This window comes from Elgaria multicarinata, chromosome 1 (genome assembly GCF_023053635.1).
Source record: "Elgaria multicarinata webbii isolate HBS135686 ecotype San Diego chromosome 1, rElgMul1.1.pri, whole genome shotgun sequence".
Lineage (NCBI taxonomy): Eukaryota > Metazoa > Chordata > Lepidosauria > Squamata > Anguidae > Elgaria > Elgaria multicarinata.
Genome location: NC_086171.1, coordinates 125,922,516 through 125,948,829, shown reverse-complemented (window position 1 = coordinate 125,948,829; position 26,314 = coordinate 125,922,516). Strand labels below are relative to the sequence as shown.

Here is a 26,314-nt window from a genome sequence, read left to right as displayed (position 1 = left end):
TAATAAGATCACATATTGTACCACCCTTTGTGAAGCCAATATGCAAATACCAAGTAGAAATAAAAGGAAACTGATTTTCATAACTATGACCAGTAAGATTCTCTTACTCATTTAGTTCCTTGTATTTGGAGGATTCAACATACAAATATATGTTTTACAACAATCAAGTAAAGATCAAAGTGAGTGCTGCATAACTTTATGCCCAAGAATCTTTTACCATTTCCAATGTCTTATATTTAAAACTCAAATACTTTGTTTCCATTCCCTAGTAAACTGAGATGGTCCCCAACCCCACTCCACTAGATGTTTTTGTCCAATAAACAATACTATGAGAAAGGGGAAATAGTTTGTTTATTGTAAACAATTCATATTCAAAATGAAAACTCCTGAAGATGGCATAACAGCAATCAAAATGAAATACAGTACAAACTGCATTGCTAACAAGTTGTTATTCCAAAATTATTTCAAATATCTAGAAATATTTGGCTCAATATCTTTTTCCACTAAGTAATGACTGTAACAATATTGACATTCAGGTTTACCCAGCAGCATGGATATGCCTAGAAGATACAGGATTGTTTAGTGGTTTGAAAATATTAAATGCTGCCTCTTAAAGAGGATCTCAGTCAATTTAAAAACAAGGTGGACATTGTGCAAGAATATTGTTAGTAAAAATATTTACACAAGGCAAAAATGCGTAAAATCCTAGAGCAAATTATGAACACTTCACACACTGTACAACAAACAAAAATAGTTTTGCTTTGTAAGTGCATGTTTGTTATGTGAGGAGGGGGGGAACACACTTATTGACAAAAAATATTGTTAAATACAAAAAAAAAACCCCACCCCAGAACAAGAGAAACTTTAAAACAAAGGAAACTTTAAAATAAAGGGCTTATTCATCATCTTCTCCTTCTTGTGATAGAAATGCAAGGGAAGGGTGGAGAGTGAGTTAGTGTCAAGAGCAATGTGCATAAATGCTTCACAGGAGCTCTGCCAAACAATGACAAGTGTCATTTGAGCAGATAGCGAAGTGGCTGATGCACTGAACTCTGTAGTGTCAACAGTTGGGAGCCAAAGAGGGATTACCAAGACTATCCATGTGTGATAAAAGTTGCCATTTTTGTTCAAAATTGAAGACTATGCTGGGGGTGGGGGAATGCAAAATAGGTAATGTGAAGTTCCACACAGTTCTAAAAATTGAACCAGGTAGGGTGCTCTCAGACAGACATACCTTGCCATTGTCTTGCTTTACTTTGCTGTTTTGTAAGCAAAACTACAACTGAGAACCAATAGCATAAGGCAATCCTGCTTTGAAAGCCAGCTTGCCACATAGTCCTAGAACAAATGTAGACACTGCATATTATCTGTTCCAAACTTAACTTGAAAATACAATTCACCATTTCGAAGTGGCACATGAAATGTTTGGCCCACAAAACCAGAACTATTAACTCATTTGATTTCTGGATGAATGGCTTGGATTCAATAACTGGTTTATGGATTTGGCTGGGTGTTGGAAGAGTCTGATTCAGACACAGAAGACTCTTACTTAGGGCCTAGACAAGTTTTGGACTGCCAGGGTTCTGGAAGTTTGTCTCTGGCTGGTTTCACAGAAGACTGCAGCCAGGAGGAGGCAGCTACTTCTCCCCCTGTTACAGCCAGACCTAGCCTGAGAAGAAGCTTCTGAGTTGCCCCAGCCTAAAGAACATTCTTTGATAAGACGCCAGAAGGCAGATCCGGCCAAAGAAGGGGCATGTCCAAGACTATCTCCTAGGCAACGCCACCAGCTGAAAAGGCAAGAGGAAAAACAACCAGTCAAGCGGAGTTCTCAACTCCAGGCTGTTTTCCCATAGGGCTTGATTAACAAGTACATAAGGAACTCCTGTCGCCCTGCTCCTGCGTAAAAGCTGATGCACAGGCAAACAAGGTTTGTGGGTATAATGCTGCTGATCCTGGACACCCCTTTGCTGGACTATTCTTAAAACCTGAACTATTGCATGCTTTGAATCCCGTGGCGAATGTTGAATTATACTTCTGGACTTTTAAGACCCTGTTTCTGGCTCCTGTTTGGAATTATCTGGGTTCTTTTGAACTTCTTTTGAACTTCATCAGAGTCACAAAGGACTCTGATGAAGTGTTTGTGTTTGTGTCCTGTTGTAATAAAGGAGCTTGCTAGTTCTTTAACATGTGTTTGGCTGCTGACGTTGCAAAGGAGCTGGGCCTGACATGGGGCAAGATACAGCCAATATTAAGCATATTTTCCCTTTAATATCAACATCAACGCTTAACCACATTCAACAAGACACAGCCTGTATTTCTACACCCACATTTACTTGGGAGTCATTCCCATTGAACTGGAATAAAATTACTTCAGAACGAACGTGCTGGGAATTGGACTGTTGGATGTGGATACCTTTGGCCAGATTATGTCTTATGGTTTAAAATGTTTTACCATAAAGAGACTACTGTCTTTGGGTTATTAATTGCATTAAAGTTATGGATTTCACCTGTATTAAAGTCAGTTTAAGTGCCCTCCAATTTCTTGCTTTCATATTATGTAATACTTAATTCTTTGTTATAAATTTGCTTTCATTATGACTCAGATGACGACTGTAATTTATCAGTTTACTTTAGTGTCTTTAAATATTGCTAGTACAGTATGTATGTATGTGTAACATGCTCTGTTTAAATCCTCAACGGATAGCATGGAGCAATATCTACTTTTAACTAGGAATTTTCAGCAAACTTTGTAACATTCAATGTACGCATGAGGTAAATGTGTATACAAATGTAAAAATCTAACAAAAAAGTTCTGGTTCCAAAAACTTCCAGTTTGAAAATATTTTAATTGTCACACTAATTTTCTTTCTGAAAAATCACTAATGTGCAAATTCTGCCATGCTAAAATTAGTAAATAACCTCAAAAATATTCATTTTATTTATAAATAGTAGCTTGGATTCATTCTACCACGTTAATTTCTAGTAGTGGTGGATCTTCAGAATAACGCTTGTAAAGTTCTTTAATTAAAAAAACTGATTTCCAATTTTTTTAAAAAAAGCACGACACCCCAATTTGTAATTTTTTTGAGGTGTGGCAAGAGTAGAGGAAGAGAAAGGCGTAGAAATGAGGGGGGGGAGGAGAAGGTAACTTCTTATAGCACGGTTAAAGTTTACTTCAAGGCATTACTTAAGATTGCAGGTGGGATTCTCATTTCAGTACTCTTATACTTCAAAAACTCCCTGGCTTCAAAAACCTAACATATCAGGGAGAATAGGTTCCTTTCTTTGAAATGCTAGATTTTCTACATGCAGTGAGTTTTTGAGGTGAATAAACAAATCAAATGTGATCTCACAATTGCATTCTGAAATAGAACAGACCTCCTAGGACTGTTCAAAGTGCTTTTTCAGAACACGAAAGTTTGGCTCAAAAAGTTAAGTTAGTCTCTGTGGAAATACAGCGAATACTATCAAGAGAATGCCCTTCTTAAAATATCTTAATTTGACTAAGGGCAGGAGGAGAACATGGAACCTGTATTGTTTCCCAAATGGGAGTGTTATAGCCATATGGCTTCAGTAGTCTCTGCCAGGCAGATACTTAGAGAACATACATCATTTTCCAACTGGAAAAAAAAATCACTGTAGTGGCAGTGTTTGAAGGAGCACTGATGAAAGAGATGAGGCTAAATAAAGAATATTTTTAATATGTTGAAGCTATGTTGGAGAAAAAGTGGTCAGCTCCTACAGCAGCAACTGTGTTTTCTTCTGAGACAAAGAAACTACGAATCATTAGTATGAGATATTTTCTTCCACAGTAGGGTTTTCAGGTTGTTCAGTATTAAGGAATGTTCCATCTCCATCTGGTTTGCTGAAACTTTCAGAGCAATGCATGAGTACAGTTGTTTCTCTAATTCCTCATGTATTTCCAGAGGAGCCCCACGAAGCAGGTAGTCTTTAAGCAACTGGCACACCTTTGCTAAGTTTGGCTGAATTATTTCTGTGGTACATTTCATTCTACTTTGGTCACATACAGTTCTACAGTCTGATCCGTATACACAATCCAGGTCAGACTCACAGTGACGATCTTTAATTAGTTCTTTCAAGTTCATTTCTGGCACGATTTTTCTCATATCCACCATTTTTAAGTCATATTTATCATTGTAACCCAGGTTTTTGGCACTCGTATCACACATAAGAAAATTTCCGTATGGTCCATGGAAAATGTCTTCCACAAATTCTAGAAGCCCTATGGCTATTTTTGCCTTTCTAGGCCATGATGGAGTAAACCACTGATCTATGTTTCTTCTGAAACCAGAGGGAATGAAAAGTTCTACGATCCATGGAAGGCTTATTCCAAAAAGAGAGGTATATTCGACTTTTTCCATCACATAAAGATCCCCACAAAAGCCCAACAATTTGGGAGTATGTTCTTTATCCTGGAGAATTACCATGAGCAGGAATTCATTTAGTTGGAGAAGGGCCCATGCTGATTTCGCTTCTGGCAAGGAAACTCGACCATCTTTATTCCCATCAGCAACAGACAAGATGAGATTAACCAGTTCAGGAAGATTTCCCTGCTCACCTAGTTTTGCCTAGAAGGAAGCCGTATATAGAGTTAAATATCATATGCATATATTTTTTAAAAATATATTAACTGTTGCTTGATACTGACACTGAGCTACATAGGTGCTAACACACCTTTTAGGAATATAACGAGATCATGATCTCAGTGGTCAGGACACACAGACAACCATAGGGCACATGTCACAATCGCTTTTCCCAACACATATTAGTATCTGAGTCAGAAAAGCATATAATCAAAATGGTAAGCAAAAAAGATGAAGGAATATTAAAACAGCTCTTTCTCAGTTCTATAAACACCAGTCATGCAACTACTGGCACAAAGGTTTAACGCTCTTCAGACTACGGATAAGAGGATCAGGTAGCATTACTTGAGAGAGAAGGTATTTGACACATTTTGACACAAATATGCACCTTTTGTCCCACGTATTTCTTGCACTTCCAGTCAAGGTGGCAGTTGTCTGGCCATGTCCACGTCTGACTATGCACATTGATACCTCTCTCCTTCTCAGTCCCTACTAAATAGTGTAGTAATGTGAACATAATTTTATTGTTCTCTACTAATTGTGGTTATTTTCCTAGAATTACAAAAGTGTTTGAAAATATCAACTATTACTTTCAGACAGGTAATAGCATTTTATTTCATACCAGATATATCTATGCCAGTTTTGTTCAATTACTGATGACCCACCAAATGGACATTTTACCATTGATTTTAGTATTATATCACCTGTAGTTTTTCAGCTAAATCATAACTCCGGGCCTAACTGCATATTATGTTAAATTTGTCACTTCCAGCAATGTCACAGTGCTTCAAAAAAGATTAGTAAATATGGAGGATGTTTTTTAAATCAGGTCTGAAGCACAAAGGAAGAAAGGGTCTAAGCTTTCCACCCCTCCTTATTTCCAACAAACGTACAGTTCCCTGAACTGCAAATAGTAATGGGAGCTTCCTCCCCACATTGCTAATTGTAGCACAGGGGTGGCTGTTTTTGTTGGGATCACAGCAGGGGAAGGAAGACTTAAATCTCCCTTCCCAGTGTGCAGCAATCCCAATGAAAACCAGACACCATGCTAATAAATTTTTAAAATTCTGATGCTGCTGTAAACACATTTTAACATGTTCTTAAGCTCTCAACCTAGTACTGCAAAGCAATGCTTATAGTAAACATTGGAGGCTCATACATATCACCAGTTCTTTGAGCTCTCCAGCCACAACTAGAGAGCGAACATACTCACTTTAAAAAGCCCATAGACCATCTCCTTGAATTTCTGAACAGTAGTTCCTCTTGTTGGTTTATCAAACAGAATAGTTTCTTTCCTTGGTTCTAGTTCAGTTCTGAGATCAATAGGAGTATTTTCATCCATCTGGCATTTTATAACACCTTGTAGATTAGCCCAGGCTCCTAAATACATCTGTACAAGACAGAAGAGACAAAAATTATAGACAAAAATCTTTTTTGACACCAAGGCCTGTCCTATTAACAGGTGCTCTGTGTTTACTTGATTAAATTGTTGGCTTAACTGATGAAACTGTGAAAAGTGAGACAAACTCTGGTGATGGTAAAATTTCTTATTTTTTCACATCTGCATTGTGGTGTTCCCCCCTCTCTTTTCCACTTAATTGATGAAGCCCCTTTTCATTATGAAAGTGACCTAATTAAGTGGGCAGCAGATTAAAATAAATATAAATAAACTTATACAAGTACTTGCGGAAGTAGTGCAGCTGACAGGTGCCATCTTAGAAGAAGCCATTCTCCCGTTCTTTCAAACATAGGAGAGAATGGCACTGGTAAGGTAGTGTCTGTTAACGGGCTCAAACAGGCCAATTCCTCCCCACCCCCTTTATTCTCCCACCCCAAGTGATACCTTTGACCAAAGGTCTTAGAGGTCACATTGCAGTCTCCAAAATGTTAAACATCATGAGGCAGTTTATCTCATGGAAGATTGTGAATGTGTTTTCATCTATCTTTGATTTAAAAGTCTTTTGAAGCAATAAATTATATAGAAGTTGTTCAATTACAAGAGTTGCCACTTACAGCTGTTTCTGAACCATACAAAAATATAGAGCAGTCATACCTGATTGTTGGGTTTGGTTGACAAACATTTTCCAAAATAAAGTGTTTGTCTTGTACATAGGCTACTGCATGCTGATCCATCAATAACTCCAGTCTTGTACTTATCACACTGGGGAAAAATGGCAGAGAAGACCACCATCTGAGGATCACCACATTTTCACTAACATCACACTCATTGATTTGTGTCATATGTTTAAACGCAAATCCAATCCTGAAAACTGGTTTTACACAAAGATAATTAGACTACATATATATACACTAAAGCTTCAATATCTGAACAACAGTTTCAGGTTCTTCAGAACATATGGATACCACGGTTCAACCTCTACTAGTCCCTGTTTCAATCTGATACTATCATCAATGTAAATGCACTGAATACTATCACACTCTTCAATATCTATTACCGATATTTTTTACCCATGCCTAATCACACATCTCCTGTTTTCCTACCCCATAAGATCAAGGAGCTCCCTTCAACATGGATCCATATATTCTAGTCCACAGTGGGCCTGTTCGGAAGACACCTTAAACCCTGCTGGTTAAGACTTCTAGTTAAGCAGCAGGGTTTAAGGTGACTTGTGTGATGCGTTTTGCTAAACCATGCTCACTCACTAATCCCAGTCTGCTGCAGGGTTAGCGGTTAACTGTAGCATAAAGTGTTGTGCGCGACAGAATGGCTTCTCGTTACTGCTAACCCCAGAGAACCACGGTTTCGCTAACCACAGAGCCTGAAGTGTTGTCTGAACAGGCCCAATGAGGGTTCCTTTCGTCTAACTATTTCTCAGCTTACAGGTGTATGCTCATCCAAGATGTCTGAAGCAGCAGGTTGCAGTTCACAATCGCTTACTGTGAAATTAGGGAGTAAATGTATCACAATCTTTACCTTGCAATAATCTTTACTGCAAGAACTATTGGAGACTATTTTTAAGGTTGCAATCCCATGCATACTTGGAAGGAAGTACCATTTAACTCAAGGCTTATGTCTGAGTAAATGCAAGGTCAGTTGCAAAAGTGCTGCTTAAAAATGTATAATTACATTACATTGTTTCTATCAATGTTATTTAATTTTAAAAATGCTAAAGGCAGCATATAAAGAATACCAACAAATTATATATATAAAAACACTTATACTTACTATTATTTTCTTGCAGTCGTGTCCTCTGCAAAGTTCTGTGTAAGATGAGTACTGAACATAAATAATCCAGCTGCCAATAAATACTCCTAACCAAGAGAAGAAGAGATACTTCATCCGCATATAAGAGAAGCGAACCTTGAGGTAAAGGCACACAAAAGAGGCGGGGAGGGGGAGAGAAAGAGAGACATATATTATGTCATCTTTCATAACCTAGTTCCACTGTGCTAATGAAAATACAGTAATAAATAAAATCGAAACTGGATTTTACACTTGGATAACATTCTACTTGTGCAGTTGGCTTTCATTACAGCCACTTTCCAAATTCAGAGACGGTCATTCTTAGGGCATATTCTAATAGATCTAATATATGAGAAAATACACAGGAAGTTTTCTTGCTTCCAATTACCACACTAGAAAAAGTTCAGTCCAGACTGCTTCACTGGTAGTCCAGTTAGCTACATGGGAAGCACACTATGTGCCATCTGCTTTCTGCAGTGTGTGTGTGTGTGTGTGTGTGTGTGTGTGTCAGGGGGTGGGGATCCCAGGGACACTTTGTAAACTGGTTGAATGCTAGCAGATGGAACTTCTACTGACTCCCATCTGGAAGCAACACTTTTGGCTAAGTAGAAGAACTATTAGATTCAGCCTAAACGGGTTGTGCTTCCAGGGATGAACCAGAAAGTAGTTAAGGGCTCACCCACTGCTTTTGGCCTGAGGAGAGAGATGCCACAGCCTGAGAGAGCACTGTAGAAAAGACGTTGTTTGAATAAATCTTAAAAGTTTGTTTATAAAGCGTAGTGTCTGATTCTATAAAGTACAATCCAACAACTTTGAAACTTGATGGCAGCAGTGATTGAATCATAGACAGAAGAAGAATAAACTATGAGTTGGTCAAATCAACCAACAAACCAACAAAAAAACACATCAGAAAGAAATAGAGGATGAAAATGAACTCACCAAGCACATTAAATATGCTAGCTCAGAATTTAGCCAAGACGTGGGAAACCTGGAAAGAGGAGTATAATCTCTATCTGGATATTGCAATGGCAGATAATAATGATGCAAAAATGAAATTGTTTCTATATTTGATTGGAGAAAGGGGGAGAAGAATAAGTTAGACACTAAATGCAAACATTCCCCAAGCAGAGTGGACTATGGCTACAGTAATAGGTTGTTTTGAGGCCTGCTGCAGCCTTAGAAAGTATGAAACAGTGGAAAGATATAGGATTTTTCATGTGGAACCAAGTAATAGGGGAAGGCATTGAGGAACATTGCATCACTTTAAAGATGTTAGCAGCCAGTTGCAATTTTGGAGATATCAAAGACTCCTTAATAAGGGATTGGATAGTGTGTGAAATACAGGACACATGAGTACAAAAGAGAGTGCTGAGGGAAGCAGACTTGATCTTAGAGAGAATCTCGGAAATTTGTAGAGTCACTGAGTTATCCAAAGACAATATTAGAGAACTGAAAGGACAGACAGTGGAAGATGTCCATGTAGTACAGAAGAAATAAAGGGAGAACCTGGATGTAAGGACAACTGTGACATCACAGAGCAAGGCAAGTGCTGTGGGGTGGGGGCACACAAAGCACACTTTGCATGATATGGGATACCAAACTGTGTGTTCAAATAAAGGGCCCCAGTTTGTTGCAGCTAAATTCCAGAAATTCAGCAGGCAATAGGATTTTGAACACACTATTTCATCACCTGGGTATTCTCAAACTAATGGCAATGTAGAATCCACAAAAAACAGCTTAAAAAACTCTTGAGAAAAACAGCAGGGGCAGATCCATATCTAGATCATCAGAACACACCATTCCAAGACCTAAACTCAAGTCCAGTACTAAGGTTAATAAGTAGAAGAACAAAGACACTTTTACCAACAAGTGGGAGGCTAGTAGATTGGAGGTTACAGAAGTATCCTTTGGTGAGCTGAGAAGACAGCAGCAACAGACACAGGACTTGTATTACAACCGATCAGCCAGAGATCTTCCAGGCCAGGAGACACAGTGGCCATGTTTGGACATCACTTTAATGCCATGATGGCTTAATAAAATAGGCACAATAGTTCATTTTAGAATTAGTCCACAATGCCTCGCCACACAAACAAGCTAATAAGCCACTGTGCGTAATTTATTAGGCTACTGTGCCTAATCTGATAGAATCATAGAATAGCAGAGTTGGAAGGGGCCTACAAGGCCATCGAGCCCAATCCCCTGCTCAATGCAGGAATCCACCCTAAAGCATCACCGACAGATGCTTGTCCAGCTGTCTCTTGAAGGCCTCTAGTGTGAGAGAGCCCACAACCTCCCTAGGTAACTGATTCCATTGTCGCACTGCTCTAACAGTCAGGAAGTTTTTCCTGATGTCCAGCTGGAATCTGGCTTCTTTCCTCCTGCCCTGCTGCCGTTGTCCTACCCAAGCAGTGGCACTGTTTTTCCTGTTGATTATATCTCAGCAGGAGATACAAGGAACAAAATCCTGGTGGCAGCTAGAGGCTTGCAGGATAAGCCTCAAACTTTAAACACAGCCTCCCCTAGTCAGGAGGCACCTGATGCACCATCAAACCCCTGCACAAGTACTCACAAATGAGCTAAAATCCAGGGTGTGACTATAAAACCTTGGAGGTTTGCAGGAAAAGGACCAAACTTCATATAGAGCTGTAGGGTTCTTTCACTGATTCACTAAAGTGCTATAGTGTTCATTCGCTGAAGTGCTAAAGCACAATTGCTTCCTATAGACATTGCTGGCAGAGATGGTTTAATATGTTCCCAACCCCACAATTGTGAATTTGTGTATTTAAGTGATAGCAGTAGGACCTTCAACAAAAGGCTGCACGGAACAACCAGCCCCTAACAGTGCCCATTTTCAAGATTTCAGGAAGGAGAATAGAGGAAGATGCAAGGAAGGAACAAGCAGGTATGAGGGTGGGATCGGAGGGAGGGAAGGAAGGGAGCAAGGACTAGGTGGCATGGAGAAGACAGAGGGAGTCTGGAAAGAGAAAGGTGAAAAGTGTGTGTGTGTGTGTGTGTGTGTAAGTGGGGGGCTCTCTCCCTTTCTCTGCTCTGCAGATTCTGGGGTTGTCTTTCCATATAGTAGGGATTTGTGACTTTCTGCCCAAGAACTAACACGTGCACACAGACATGCACACGCACACACACACACACAAAGTTACAAGCAGAGTAGGTTAGGAAGCCCCATGCTAAACATCACCTCCTTCTATGCCACAATACAGAGAAGCTCAAGAGGAGCCATATCCCCCACTCATACACATGACCACACACTTGGGGTATCTGGAGAAGCACTTCTTGCCCAAATTGTTTAATCTTTTGGTAAGGCAGCCAGTAAACTTGTTTTTTTCTCTTTTCTCCCTCCCTCCCTCATCCCTCTATGTCACCTCCCCAACTTCTTCCCCCACCTTTCTCTCCTGGAGTAAAATTGTTCAAATAAGCTTAGGGTGGGGAAACTTCAATGGAAGTTTCTTTTCTAAGCTTGTCATACAAGGGTGGGACATCTGAGGGGGGGGGGGGCGGCAGCATGCAGGGAAGGGAGGGTTAGCCTTTCCCTCCCAAATTGCCTTGGAAATCCTCTCTGCATGGTAATTAAGGTTAGGGGGGAAAAACTCCCATTGGTGCCAATGGATACTTAACAGACCCAGGGCCCTGGGGAACAGATCTTGGGCCAGGATAACATGAGCCCAGGCCTAGCAATGCCCCTGCTTTCCTCTGAGCACCACAGTCCCAATCTGGCCCTGGCCCCTCAGTGGCTGCTTTATACGCAAGTTTAAGGAGATGGGGAATCCAACTATAGAACTCAATCTTGTCTAGTTTGGCCCCAAGACCTGCCAGCCTAAAACTGGAAGTAGACTGGAAGGCAGAATTGTGAAGGAGTAAATGAAAGGGAATAGATATTAATAGCAGATTCTGAGGTTTTAACGAGTCATTTACAACTTGTTTTTCGGAATAGGAATGAGATGGGATGGCTTTTGAAGTCTGGCCAAGATAATGAGCTGCGGGATGCAGCAGCTCCATAAATGAAATTCCAGGAGAGCATTCAGTCGATAGACAATTGGAATACAGGAAGTAGCGGTTCCTAAGAAAACCTTTCCTACATGGGTTTCAAAGCACAATACATGTATTCATAAGTCACACTGTTCCCATCTCTGCCTTCACTACAGAAAAAAATGGGTACTAGAACGTAGCAAAGAAGAAGAAAATTGTGGATTCACTGCCCGGCAATTCAGGGCCTTCCAGAATTATTCTGCCTGAAAAGTTGTAGCATGTAGTAGTATTCTCTTTTCCTCAGAAGACAGCCTGACTGAAGTGGTCTGTTCCACCACCACCCACTCTAAACAGCATGCATGTGTATTGTAAATACTGGAAGCTTGGAGCAGAAACAACATTAAACTCATTGGACCAAATTATGGTCCAATTTTTTTATTTTAAAAATACTAGTCTCCTCAGCATAGCCAGAAGGCACTGGGCAGGTATACCCAGGACAAAGTCTGGCAGGTCAGGGCACAGCCACAAGTTTAAAGCTTGTCCAAAAGGATCCAATTTTACTTTTTAGACCAGTAACACACTGGCTGGTTAACAACCCTAACTGAAGCAATTTTGTAGAACTCTGTCACTGGGGATGGATGGGGTGGGGGCAAGAAAACACTAAAAAAAAAAGTGTAAAATTTGCCAAACGTTTCTGCATAGTTGAGGAACAAGGAATAGGGAAGAACCCTGCTCTCCAGAATATAAAAATGCAAATCAAAGTTATTTATGATGCTGTGAGACAGCCATTTCATAGGGAATGTAGTTTCTTATGGTACAAATAAATCACTGTATCCTCTTATAGCAGCACTTCTATTATAGTAGTTAATTTTTCAGTAGCATTAGCAGGTACAAAACTTTACAACAGAGTCTCACTAAAGTCAACTAAATTATATTTATTAAATTTGCATCTTAACTCTCAGCAAAATACTAAACGTTTTGATTTTATTCTTATAATCACCATATGAAATAGGTAGGAGGGAAGATCAGGACTTACCAAGGGCTACTCTGTAAGTTTCATAGCTGAGTTGGCGATATGAACCCATATTTCCCCAATCAAGTCCAACACCAATGTAAGTAATGGGGGAAACTCCATATATGCTACTACAAACTCTTTGAAGGAAGGGTGGGATATAATTGTGACAGGAATTAAATTTATTTAACTAATTTTTAGCTGGAGCAATGTAAGTTGTTATTGTTGGTCCACAAGTTCTTGTCTGTGTCACAAAGCAGTACAAGGCAAAAAGAACTAAGACCTTTACTAGGTACTTAGGAAGTAATAATGAGAAAGAAATACTTGTCTAGAATTGTATTACCCAATATATGAAGTTAAGGATTTTACACTTACACACACACACACACCACTTTCTTCAGATATTTTAGAAACTAGCATACTAGATCATGCATTCAATATGGCCTGCCATTTAGACTAACCAAGTCATAGTGAAGATGTTTTAGAACAGCCTTCCTCAACCTGATGCCCTACATATGTTTGGGACTACAATTCCCAGCATTCCAAAGACTCAAGAATAGAGGATCAGCAATAATAATAATAATAATAATAATAATAATAATAATAATAATTTTATTACATTTTATACTGTACCATAGCCGAAGCTCTCTGGGCATTTTACATAAGATTAGAAGTCACATAAAAAATTATTAAGGCTGCATAACTCATCAGCAACCAGTTCTTACTGAGAAGAAAGCAGAGAGTGATAGGCAATCATCTATCCAAAGTATTCTGCTCACAACTCCTATTGCTGCAAACACTGCTCTTTCTCCTCTAGTGACAACCAATAAATGATTGTTGCAGTACCAAGCTTTCTTTTCTTCCTCACTTCATTGGCAACTAGAAAGACCGCTGCTTGAGATGCTCCAAGGAGTAGCCGCTAACCAGCTACTGTACAGTACTTGGTGTTGGTGGGTGGGTTTCTTTTCGCAAGAAAGATATATTATTGCTCAGTAGACAAAATCCAATTTAGGAAGGTACAGGACTGAAATACATGGAGGAATGGAGACCTAATTGCCTCTTACCATTAAAACATGGCAGCTCCAAAACAAAGTTTAGGTCTAAAAAGGGTCAGTATGGGAGATAGCTACATCACCAGGTGAAGATGGCAGCCACATCACCAGGTGAAGATGGCAGCCAACAGTGATAACTCTTCAACTCACTCTTAAACAGCAAGTATTAGAAGCATCTTGAACTGAAGGAAGCAGGATTTGTAAATATTCCTTGGCTCAAGTATGCAATACAGTTCCCAGGGAGTATGCTAGCAGGATTTAAAAACCTATTGGGATTGTAAAATCTAGCTGTCTATTGCAAAATGTCAGAAGATGAAGGAGGACTAAACATGCCCACCTCATGCAAGGGGGAGATTCAACAGTTAATTTTATACTGTTACATGAAATATCAGAGCAATTAAAGCAGCACTGCAAAGATCTTTCATCTGAATGGTCTGCAGCCTTCAAGTAATTAAAAAACAGAATATCTGAGAGGTCTGCAAAGTTAGCCAATTCCTCTGGAACAGCAAACAAAGTCCTTGAGATGGGGGTTAAAATACCTCCCAAAGCTAAGAGATTTATCCAGAACCATGGTGACTATGCAGTTCAAACTGGAAGACCTGGAGAACTATAACCAATGTTTAAATTTAGAGGTGCGCAAGATCACAGTCAGTGGGGAAAGCAGAATATGACTAATCTTCTCACATGGTGGTTTGTAGAACTCTTGCTTGTTCTGCCAATTTCGGCTGATGTCTTTGTGATGAATCTCTGGACACTATTGCCCAAACAACCTACCACAGCCAAACATCATTATGTTTCTCCTGCTATTCTGCAAAGGAAACCATCTTGAAAGGGCTTTGGGACATGAGGCATGATCCTGCAAGACCACAATCCTAAACTTCGTAACATAGACATGATATACAGAACAAAATTGGGAAGCTGGGATCACAGACAGACAGAATTCCTATTTTGGTTGGTGGTATCTTTCAATGAAACCACCCCAAACCTACCCAGAGTATCATGCTATCTTCCAACTTTGGCAATTACTTTCTCTATTACACAATGAAAAAGAATAAATCATAAGTGAACATGGAAATAATTAACAACTCAAATAGAGATCTGCAGTTCTCTCCTGTAGCACTTGGAACCACCTTTTATTTATTTATTTACAATATTTATATACTGCTCTCCATTCGGAATTTCAGAGTGGTGGACAAAATAAAATAGAATAAAAACACATTAAAAGTACATTTTAAAAGAAACAAAGTGTAAAATAAACCTCAGCTGGTTGTTAAGGAAAGGCTTCCTGGAACAACAACTTTTTCAAGAGGCGCCAGAAGGAATACAAAGCTGGTGCCTGCCTGACCTCCAGAGGCAGGGAATTCCATAGGACAGGGCCCACCACACTGAAGGCTCTTCCCCTGGTGGACTCCAATCGCACGATAGGTCTATGTGGAACCACCAGAGATGGAAACACCTTGGTGACTGAGCTGGTTGTTAGAAGAGAAGGCCCTCTCTCAGGTATCCTGGTCCCAAGTTGTTTAGGGCTTTGTATACTAGTACAAGAACCTTAAACCTGGCCCGGTAGCAAATAGGCAGCCAGTGCAGTTCCTTCAGCAAAGGAGTTATATGCTGGAAAGCGGCAGCTCCGTACAACAGCTAAGCTGCAGCATTCTGCACTAGCTCCATAGCTCCAGCTTCCAGAGCAGCTTTAAGGGCAGCCCCACATAGAGAGCATTGCAGAAATCCAAACTTGAGGCTACTAATACCTGTACCACCATGCCCAAGCTGTCCCAGTTCAGGAGAGGTGGTAACTGGCGAAGCTGGTAAAAGGCAGTCTGAGCTGCTATGGCCAATTGAGCCTCCAGCGACAGAGTTAGATCTGAGAGTACCCCCAAACTACGAACCTGATGTTTCAGGGGGGGTGTCACCCCATCCAGAGCAGGCAATACGCCTATCTCTCAGACTCGAGAACCACTTACCCACAGGGCTTCCATCTTGCCAGGATTCAGTTTATTGTCCCATTACTGAATCTAGGCACTGGTCCAGGACCTGCACAGCCTCACCAGATTCAGTTGTCACAGTGAGACAGAGCTGTGTGTCATCAGCATATTGATGACATTTAGCTCCAAATCCCCTAATGACTGCTCCCAGTGGCTTCACATAGGTGTTAAATAACGTTGGGGACGAGATAGTACCCTGTGGCACCCCACACCTCAATTGCCAAGGGCTCGAGGAATGGGCACCCAATGCTACTCTCTGAAACGACCCCATAGGTAGGACTGAAACCACTGTAGCACAGTGCTTCCAATACCCATCCCACAGAGTCGATCTAGGAGGATACCATGGTCGATGGATGGCATCAAAAGCTGATGAGAGATCGAGAAGAATTAACAGGGTTGCACTCCTCCTGTCCCTCTATTGATAAAGGTCATTCATCAGGGCAACCAAGGCTGATTCAGTCCCATAACCGGATTGAAACCAAGACTGGAATGGGTCTAGATAATCAGTATCCTCCAAGAGTGCCTGCAGTTGCCACAACTCTCTCAAGTACCTTCCCTAAAAAGGGGGTGTTTGAGACTGGACAGTAGTATCATCGGGTCCAGGGTGGGCTTCTTCAGGAGTGGTCGCACTACTGCCTCCTTAAGGTCAGCAGGGACCACCCCTTCCTGAAAGGAAGCATTTATCTCCCCTTAGACCAAACTACTCAAACCCCCTCAGCTTGTTTTTATAAGCTAGGAGGGACAGGGATCAAGAGGGCAAGTGGTTGGTTGTATTGTTGCAAGCACTTTGTCCACATCATCAGGCCACAATAATTGGAACTGATCCCACAAAACTGGGCAGATGGTGGCATCAGACACCTCAACTGGAGCTGCAGTAACAACAGCATCAAGTTCGCTGCAGAGAGGATTTTGTCCTCAAAGTGCGATGCAAAAAGGTCACAGTGGGTCCTTGACAGGGTCAGGGGCCCATTTGCTGGGAAGGGTGTTAGCAGCCCCCAGACCACCCAGAAGGGCTCCAGCCCCAGATCACCCCTGCCGATGGAGCCCTGCTGGGCTAGAGTGGCAGGGGTTCTGTTGCTCTTGCCTCACAACTCTGTCAACAGGGAAAATCATCAACAGAGCCTGCCAAACAACTCTGCAAACCATTGGTTATTTTTTCAAAATAACCAACTGTGGCGTGAGTTTTGCCCAACAGACAACATGTTAGTCAAAGGGACTATTTAAGCAACAACTGATTAAATAGTCCACCATTGATTAAAGTGGCGTCCAAACTGAGCCTTAGTGTCACACGTCCAAGAAGCGCATGGACTTCAAAATTGTGACAATGGCAAGCATAGTGATTAACTGAAAACTATACAGGGCAAGAAGAGAATATATTGCATAATGAGGATTAAGCATATAGGGAATTTAATGGTTGCCACTGTTACAATAGTTCATTCATTTATAACCCACTCTCCAGCATATACTTTTGAGACTCCCAACACTTTAAAAACTACAATACAAAACTAAAGAAAGGTTGCTTATCTGCAACTGTAGTTGTTCAAATTGCCATCTGTGCATTCACGCATTTGGGCTCTGAGTCTGTATGGAGCCCATTTTGGGAAAAGTCTAAAGTTGAGGAATTTTGCTAGGAAGCATTCCCCATCATCTCAGCATGTATGTTCCTAGTGGGTTCGTGCTTATTCACTCAGTTCATTGAGACCGACATTGTAGATTCTGAACTGAGAGGAATCATTAGCACTTGACATCAAACTGGAGTATGACAGTGAAGAGAGGACAGCCAGTGGGTTATGTGAATGCAATAGCTGACCACTCAAAGAATTACAATTCCAGGTAAGGAACCTGTCTTCTCTGCATCACACATATGGGTGAGTAGCAACCCGACTTACTGCAGGCAAGTCGGCGTTGTTTGTTGTTTATTCGTTCAGTCGTTTCCGACTCTTCGTGACTTCATGGACCAGCCCACGCCAGAGCTTTCTGTCGGCCGTTGCCACCCCCAGCTCCCCCAAGGTCAAGTCTGTCACCTCCAGAATATCATCCATGCATCTTGCCCTTGGTCGGCCCCTCTTCCTTTTGCCTTCCACTTTCCCTAGCATCAGCATCTTCTCCAGGGTATCCTGTCTTCTCATTATGTGGCCAAGGTACTTCAGTTTTGCCTTTAATACCATTCCCTCAAGTGAGCAGTCTGGCTTTATTTCCTGGAGTATGGACTGGTTTGATCTTCTTGCAGTCCACGGCACTCTCAGAATTTTTCTCCAACACCACAGTTCAAAAGCATCTATCTTCCTTCGCTCAGCTTTCCTTATGGTGTAGAATAAAGGATAGGACTGAACGACTGAAGGAGCAGTCAACTCTGACGCAAATATCTAGCCGACAGTGCTGATCAAATGTAGATGGTTTCAACCAGGTTGCAACACAACACAGGGCAGGGATGATACCTGCTCTGTCAAATGCGACCAACATCACCATTGCACCAGTAGAGTGAGCTTCCACTGGGGCAGACAGTTTGAGGTCAGTCACCTTACATGCCAGCTGAACTGCCTCGACAACCCACAAGGTGAAGCAGTGCATCAAGACTGGGGGCCCTTTCACTTGCCACCATAGCAGGGACTTTAAATGAATTAGGTGCTTCACTTTTAACAGTGCCTCACTTAACCCAGTCATTGAAATGTTCACTATAAAAAAATATTCAACTGTATATATTACAGAAAACTGCTTTGATACATTAACCAATAGGTGGTTATTTACACAAATATCCAAGTTTATTCTGTATCTGCTTCCCAGAAAGTTTTAAGCAGTCGTGACATGACAACTATGGTAAAAGAACAAGTATTTTGGGATGACTGCGACATTAGAATAAAATTGTTTCAGAGCCAGCACATGCTTTTCTTCACCCCCTTCTCATTCCCACTAAGCCTCTTGGAAATGAACCAGAAAACACAGAAAGAAAAAGCGCATGACGACACCTGACAAGGCACTTACAGAGTCAAAATTCTGCTAAATAGTGTGAACTGCATGGTAATTAGTTATTCACCATGCGGGATGCATCTCAAGCAGCACCATTTCTGGCATAAGTAGAAACTGGACAGGTTCCAGAGCACATTGATACTAGTTCCAGATCCAGACAGAGAATGAGATGAATTGTTGTGTACTGCTTTGAGCTATTGTATTTGAATATTCCTGGACTACAGAAGTTTAAAGCAGCCCTGTGACTTCATACAAGGGCTATTGCATACCACTGGCTTTGATTCCCTAAATCATTCACCATGCTCCATGAGCTTTGTCTTGCTGCCAGGTGCCGAAGGAAAAAAGTGCAATCAGAGGATCTCATAATTCTGCCCCCAGCCCCCCAAAAGGAGGGGATCACGACAGAGATCCCCGAATACTGCTAGTCTTGGCAGTTTCTCCGATGAAAAAATTATCCAACAATGATAGGCTCATGGGTGAGGAAAACATACAAGAATTCTCTAATGGTTGCCAGGAATAGTACAAGCAGGCAGATGGTAATGGGTTGGGACATGGGCGTGCATTTGCCACTCAGCTGCTCACTCGGGTGAAGGGAGTTGTTCTTGCCTTAGGCAGGGCTGAATTTAAGTAAAACATGTTTGATAAGTCCAAAAAAGTGTTTTATCACCTATACTACTTATGTTACAGAGAGCACAAACTAATTGTTAAATAATATTTAGCCACCTTGACTACTATTTCCTGGTAGAAAGGTAGGTTAAAATAAATAAATAAATTTCCAGCAATTAAATACATGAGGTTTAAAGGCCAGATTAAATGGGAACTTTACCCAGCATTAACTACAATTAAGCGTAGTGCCAACATATCCTTTAATTTAAGGCAGGAGAGAAATTTGATCCCCAAAGGGAAGCAGGTAGGGACAGGGAGTGCCCATTACCATGGCTAGCTCTCAAGCTTTTAAACATAGACCCTGTTCAGATGTCACAGTAAGCCATGATGGTTAAGAGTTTTGAGCTAACCATGGTGGCTTAGCGTGTTATGGGTTGGGTTTTCCCCCTAACAATGGTGGCTACATAAGCACGGTTTAACCACCCTCACTAACCTTGCACTGCAAACGGGTTAGTCGCACTAACAATGGCCTAGCATATCAACTGTTAGCCTCCTATAGTTAATCAAATGCTGCATGGAGATCGGTGGGACTTGCATCTGAAAGCGGTGGTGCTGCTCCTGTTACTGTGGGAGATCTCCAAGAAGCGCATGGAGCACAAATATGTAGGGACAAGCAAACTCACCCATTCCTACCTTGTGCCCAGCTTTTCTTTCAAATTTGTCAGTTGTTTGCTTGTTTCAAGTTTCCTAATTTGCACATCTGTGCAATTGCGCAAATTCCCCCAAATGTATATTTTCTCTTTTTAGCCTGTAGGGGAAATGCACATTTTGGCCAGATTTTGTATATTTTTGAATAGAATAATAATAAAAGTGCTGCCCCTGTAATGGCCACCTACAGTCAGCTGTGTAATGGCCACCCGCAGCTGGCTAAGGTGCTGCTGAGGCCGCTGGGAAGCATGACCGACTGGTCAGAGGACTGCAGACTTCTGCAGGGCAGTAGCTGTTTAGGGAGTAGTTAGGGTAACCAGACTGTGGAGCATGGTTCCATGGTCTGGCGGGAGCACTCAGTGTGATTAGTGCTAACCACCATGCACTGTGGTTAGCCTAACCCCCTTTCCCCAAGCTACCTCTGAACAGAGCCATAGTTAACAGGGTACCAGTGTTGTGTCTGCAACAGCCCTCCTACAAAGACCCCATTATTAATCCAAGAACATAGAAAGCACCATAAGACTTAAAGTGTGTAATAGTCTTTATTTTAAAATACATACCATTTGAGAAGAAACATATCACACAGAATCCAACAGGACACTTATACCCCCGCTGATTCTCTTGTGCCCTGCAGATTCTGTTGTGCAAATAGTGGGTCCTGCTGATACTTTTGCATGAGAGGGACTCACCACTTGTACAACAGAAATTTAGCTTGTCTCTCAATTGGGAGAGGTCGGCAGAGCTCCCTTATGCAAGCTCCACTGACCTGAAATTAGCATTTTCGTTCCTTTCCAAGTTGCCTTGGAAGCGCTAAACTTCCATTCCGCAAACAGTGAGTGCTGCTTGCAGATGGGAATTGGTGGGGCATAAGAGAATTGGCAGAAGCAGAAGCGTCCCATTGGATTCTGCTCATTTCTAGGGTGACCATATGAAAAGGAGGACAGGGCTCCTGTATCTTTAACAGTTGCATAGAAAAGGGAATTTCAGCAAGTGTCATTTGTATATATGGAGAACCTGGTGAAATTTCCTCTTCATCACAACAGTTAAAGCTGCAGGTGCCCTGCCCTCTTTTAAATCTGGTTACTCTAGTATAGCTTCTGCACTTTAACTGTTGTGATGAAGAGGGGATTTCACCAGGTTCTCCATATATACAAATTACACCTGCTGAAATTCCCTTTTCTATGCAACTGTTAGAGATACAGGAGCCCTGTCCTCCTTTTCATATGGTGACACTACTCATTTCCCTTATTAAAGAAATAGGTAACACTATCTATCCTCCTTTCTTGGTGAAGAGGCATGGTAGCATTTATCAAACTTGGAATTTAATTTACTTAATCCTCACCTATAAACAAAGGTCACTCCTAAAATTGAACATGTTAGATATTCAACACCAAATGAACAATTGCAAACTTTAGTATTTTCTACATAATTCTGTAGTCAAAAAAGATGTCAAAACTATATCACTATTATCGATCCTCTTATCATCTCCATACAGAAGAAATGCAAAAAAGCTGTAGCGTTATGTCTTTGTGGAAGCAAAATACTTAAGAGCAGGTCTGTGTTGTTTGAAAGTTTGCATACCCTATTCAAAAATATTTCACATTTATACTACATTCTTTCTTTTTGATCTTGCAACAGAACTCTATCCCAAGTAAAGTGAGATTAAAATACTAGCTAGATACTTCAGAAATTTCTGATGTCATTAAATAGCTAATCAATGTGGCAGCAATTGCCAATTATAAATCTAATAGGGCTTTTCTTTTAAATTGTTTAAATATGGAAGCATATGCAAGTCTAGGATCTGATCAGAAATGTAAATGAGCATGAATGATTGTGGCAATGCTCCATTGAATTAGTGGGCTTTTAGAAGTATTTGTGGAGGAGGAGAAATAAGGGGACTGAAACTGTTCCAAAGATATGAAGATTTGAGAACAAGCTTGGAGAACGGGAAGAGATTCAATTATATTAGATGTCCATAGTGGGGAAAAATACTTCGAATTTATGCTGTGAGAATAAAAACAAGCCATAATACAAAATAGGACAATAGCATGACCAGGGGAAAAACACCTATAATTTGCCACTGTGTTGTTTCATCAAAATAATCTTATCAACTTTTCATAGATAACAGTTGATATTTCTGCTTTTAACATGACGGGAAAATATATAGTTATAAAATGACTGAACTTACCCATCTACAAGCCTTCCTGCCTACACCATATGCAAATATATGTGAAAACACACACTGAGTGAGAAGGATCTGATACAGAAACAAGATATAGTACTTGCCCAGAGCAAAATATAGATCTCCATTAATGCTGTTTATTTTTAGGACAGACTTAAAATATATTGAAGTATCTTGCTTCTAAACAGAGAGTTACATTTGCTTGACCTTCCATATAACTGCAACACCCTGTTTAGTAGAGTGTTTGCACTCGTCTCTACTGGTTGAAATGTTTTATGATGCTGATTTTAACATCATCTTGATTTCTTTGTAAACAAACCTTGAATTTTTATTTTAAGTTGAATGTCAAGAGTATACAATTTAAATAATAAATAAATAATATAGGGAGCCAATGATTTTCCTCTGCATCATCCAAAAATCATACCCATTTTTGTCCTCTCATTACTCCTGATAGTGGTCTTCAAAAACATACAAGACAAATTCTGAGGGCATAGGCTGCATTGCTCTTTTCCTGCTTTGGACTCTTAATAAAATTCTTCCTAGAGTTAATACATTTTCCTGGGGAGGGGAAAAGAGCACAAGACTGTTTCACAGCTAACAATGTATTCAATTGCCATCTGTCAAGCAGAAATACTGACATGAACACCAACAGGTCCAGTTAACTAAGAAAGTATTAAAATACTTGAATAGTTGGAATGATTTCAAGTACTGGAGCCAATTAGCTAGAATGGGGAAGGTTTAAGTCATGGAATGGAAACATAAGATTATCAGTAGTAGCCAATGATGTATCTTTCTTTGATGTACGTTGGGGGAAGGGGTAATACAGGGGGGGCAGCACCTGGGGTGTGTGTGTACTAGGATAGATCAGATTCCTGGATCTGAGGCTGGAGACAGCAGTCCGTGCTCCCTGCCTCTCCCCTTTGTAGCCACTGCGGAGAACCGCACAGGCAACCTCAAAGGGGAGGGAAAGGGGGTGGCTCTGTGGGCAGGGAGGGGACTGAGAAGACCATCTTATGAAGTATCCTCTGGCCTCCCCAGCTTCCTTCCCTCCCGCTCCACAAAGCCCAAGCTAATCAGCTGAAAAAGTCTGTCTAGCCGAAATGCAGACCAGGAGAAGTGTGGAGGCGAAGATTGTCTTTGCACACCTCTCGCTCTGCATCGGATGCCCATCAGCCTCCAGGTTGGGAGGCTGACCAGCATCTTGAAAGAATTGCGCCCTAAGCATAATGCTTTGTGAGGCTTCGGCAAGACTTTAATTTAGACCTTAGGGCCTTTCCAAGTGACCTTTCTAGCACTAACAATGCTCTTGGGATATTTAGTTGTTGCATGAATCCAAATGGCTTCCCTCAATTAGCACAGTTGTTAGTGCTTGTGATCCAGATATGCTTCCTAAAGGCAGCGTTTCCTATAATTCAAACATCAAAAGTAAGAGGGGACTCTAGACCCTACCATTTAATTGACTTTCTCTCTCTTATGTGTAGGATTGGGTGGGGAGTGTACAGATTTACTTCTCCATTGTTGTTGGCCCTATCTCATCTGAATAAATACAAGAGTGCACATAGACATGACTATAAATACTTTGTAAATTTCACCCCCCCCACACTATATCCTATCTCACTGTAGCCTGATGTAGCAATATGAGAGGTTTTTTTACATAATTCCTACAAGTCCCAATTCAGTATTACTCTATCCATATGTAATAGAGCAGATATACAGCTGGTTAAAGAAGGATAGCTGAGGCCTTGCTTAACATCCCCCCTTTAAAACCTAGCTTGATGTGTACAAAAGAGGAAATACACAGCCTCAAGAAAATAAAAATGCAAAAGATTCACAAAGTAATAAGAATATGAACCAAGAGGGCAGACAGCTTTGCTTCTCCCTACCACACCTTAAAAAACAAACATTTCTGAATGAGCACTAGAGCACCAGGCTTGTACAGTAGGAAGTATATAACTACTGAAGACTTTTTAGAAGTTTTAAAGTTAAAGATCAGAATAAGAATCATTGGGTTCAAGTTACAAAAGTGCTAGTTGGGTTATTGCTATGAAAATGTTTTTGATCATTTTGATCTACAGGCTGCTAGAACAACCTGTAGAATACTTTTTCTTGAGGATTTCTGAATAAGTCCTAGATAGGCCTTTAAGAAGTTTGGGCCTCTAAAGAAACATTCATACCTCAGCACAGGGACTGTTGTATGTGACCAGTGAGGTTCTTTTTAATCCTAACATTCAGTGATTCTGGTAATAATAGTTCAATGTGTTGGCACATGCTTATTCCTTGCTCTAATCTCTGAAAGCACCAATTGTTTAGCACTTCAGTGTTTGGCAAGATGAGTGATGAGAAATGGTGTGATATAAAACATAATGAATAGAAGATATATTTCCTTCATAGTTATTCTGACACAGGTGTATGTATAACATTTTATTTATTTTATTTATTACATTTCTATACCGCCCAATAGCCGAAGCTCTCTGGGTGGTTCACAAAAATTAAAACCATAATAAAACAACCAACATGTTAAAAGTACAATTACAAAATACAGTATGAAAAACACAACCAGGATAAAACCACGCAACAAAATTGATATAAGATTAAAATAGAGTTATAACAGTAAAATTTAAATTTAAGTTAAAATTAAGTGTTAAAATACTGAGAGAATAAAAAGGTCTTCAGTTGGCGATGAAAGCAGTACAGTGTAGGCGCCAGGCGGACCTCTCTGGGGAGCTCATTCCACAACCAGGGTGCCACAGCGGAGAAAGCCCTCCTTCTAGTAGCCACCTGCCTCACTTCCTTTGGCAGGGGCTCATGGAGAAGGGCTCCTGTAGATGACCTTAAGGTCCGGGCAGGTACATATGGGAGGAGGCGTTCCTTCAAATAACCTGGCCCCAAACCTTTTAGGGCTTTAAATGTCAATACCAGCACTTTGAATCAGGCCCGGACATATATAGACAGGGACAGATAAACCAGAGTGCAACTAGTACATCTGACCATTTCTGCACTAACCTCTCTACAAGATTAATACTTTCCAAAGTATGTTTTTCTGCCTTTTAATACTGCTCTTTAGTCTTATCCTGCAGCCTGTCAGATCAATATATCTTCAAATCGCTGAACTGCAGAGGGACAAGCAATCCAGCACAGGCAAATCCATATAAATCCATTGCCCAAACACTGCAAAATGCAAGTTACACGGCTACCCAATAGAGAAACCAAGCAGAAGCACTTTTAAGGGGAGGTATCACCAGATTAAATCACTCCCAAATAGCCAGAACCAGGAAGAAAATGGGGAAGGACGGAGAAGTAGAAGTGTTGGAAGAAAGATAAGGGGAAACGAGTGGAAGAAGTTTAGAATGTCAGCCTCTTTGATCTCCTTCCCAGGGCCTATTAAGAGGCGAAACAACCCACGATTTACCCACCCAAAGTCATCCTCCTCCCATTGTAATGTCTGGAAGGCTTGTAAGGAATTAAAAGGAAGACAAAACTAAAACAGGAGGAGAGAGATGTTGAGCGGATGGTGACACATACTACACGCTCTTACGCGAGTGGCGGGACCCCAATCTCGTGGGCTGTTTCCCACGGTAACGTGTGGAACCACACCTGAGCGTGCACAGGCATCAGCCCCAATTGCAACACACCCGCCTCCTCGTTCGTGTCCCTGCCGACCTCGCCGCTCGCTGCCTCCTCTCCCTTCCCCACCCAGGGTCCTCCTGCCGTGTGGCCGACGCCTATATTCTTGCAACCGCAGTGCCTGCCAGCCCGCCTCCTTCGCCGCAGCTCCTTCCAACCCGGCGCCAGTCCAGCCGGCCCGCCTGCCTCCTTGCCCTGCGAGGGTACCTTTAAAGAGAACGCCAAGTGCCCAGCCAAGCTGCCTGCCTGCTTGCACGCTTACCTGGCCGTAGTAGGGCTTCCTGAGCCAGGCCCCCGCGAAGAGCCTCCTCGCCATGGCAATGGCACATCCCCGCAGCGGGCTGCAGCAGACAGACGCTGCGAAGGGACGCGGTCCCGCCTAGCCGGC

General features: G+C 41.3%; 1 protein-coding gene across 2 annotated transcripts; it reads right to left on the bottom strand.

Moving 5' to 3' along the window:
• Positions 1–286: 286 nt before the first annotated feature.
• On the bottom strand, positions 287–26,314 carry DIPK1A (divergent protein kinase domain 1A). Of its 2 annotated transcripts, XM_063136377.1 has the most exons (6): positions 26,189–26,314; positions 7,792–7,926; positions 6,658–6,765; positions 5,818–5,994; positions 4,446–4,589; positions 287–1,338 (listed from the first exon to the last, which is right to left on the bottom strand). In XM_063136377.1, the coding sequence occupies exons 1-6, from the start codon at positions 26,240–26,242 to the stop codon at positions 1,252–1,254; spliced, it is 705 nt and encodes a 234-aa protein (XP_062992447.1). In that variant the 5' UTR covers positions 26,243–26,314; the 3' UTR covers positions 287–1,251. The 2 variants fall into 2 exon arrangements, with proteins under 2 accessions (XP_062992447.1, XP_062992438.1); XM_063136368.1 differs by lacking the exon at positions 287–1,338 and having other exon boundaries at positions 2,246–4,589.

Coding starts and splice junctions, on each gene's coding strand:
- DIPK1A (XM_063136368.1), bottom strand. CDS start 26,242: ATGGCGAGGAGGCTCTTCGCGGGGGCCTGGCTCAGGAAGCCCTACTAC. Junction 7,927..26,188: donor GGAAGCCCTACTACGGCCAG/GTAAGCGTGCAA, acceptor CTTTACCTCAAG/GTTCGCTTCTCTTATATGCG. Junction 6,766..7,791: donor ACGACTGCAAGAAAATAATA/GTAAGTATAAGT, acceptor ATTTTTCCCCAG/TGTGATAAGTACAAGACTGG.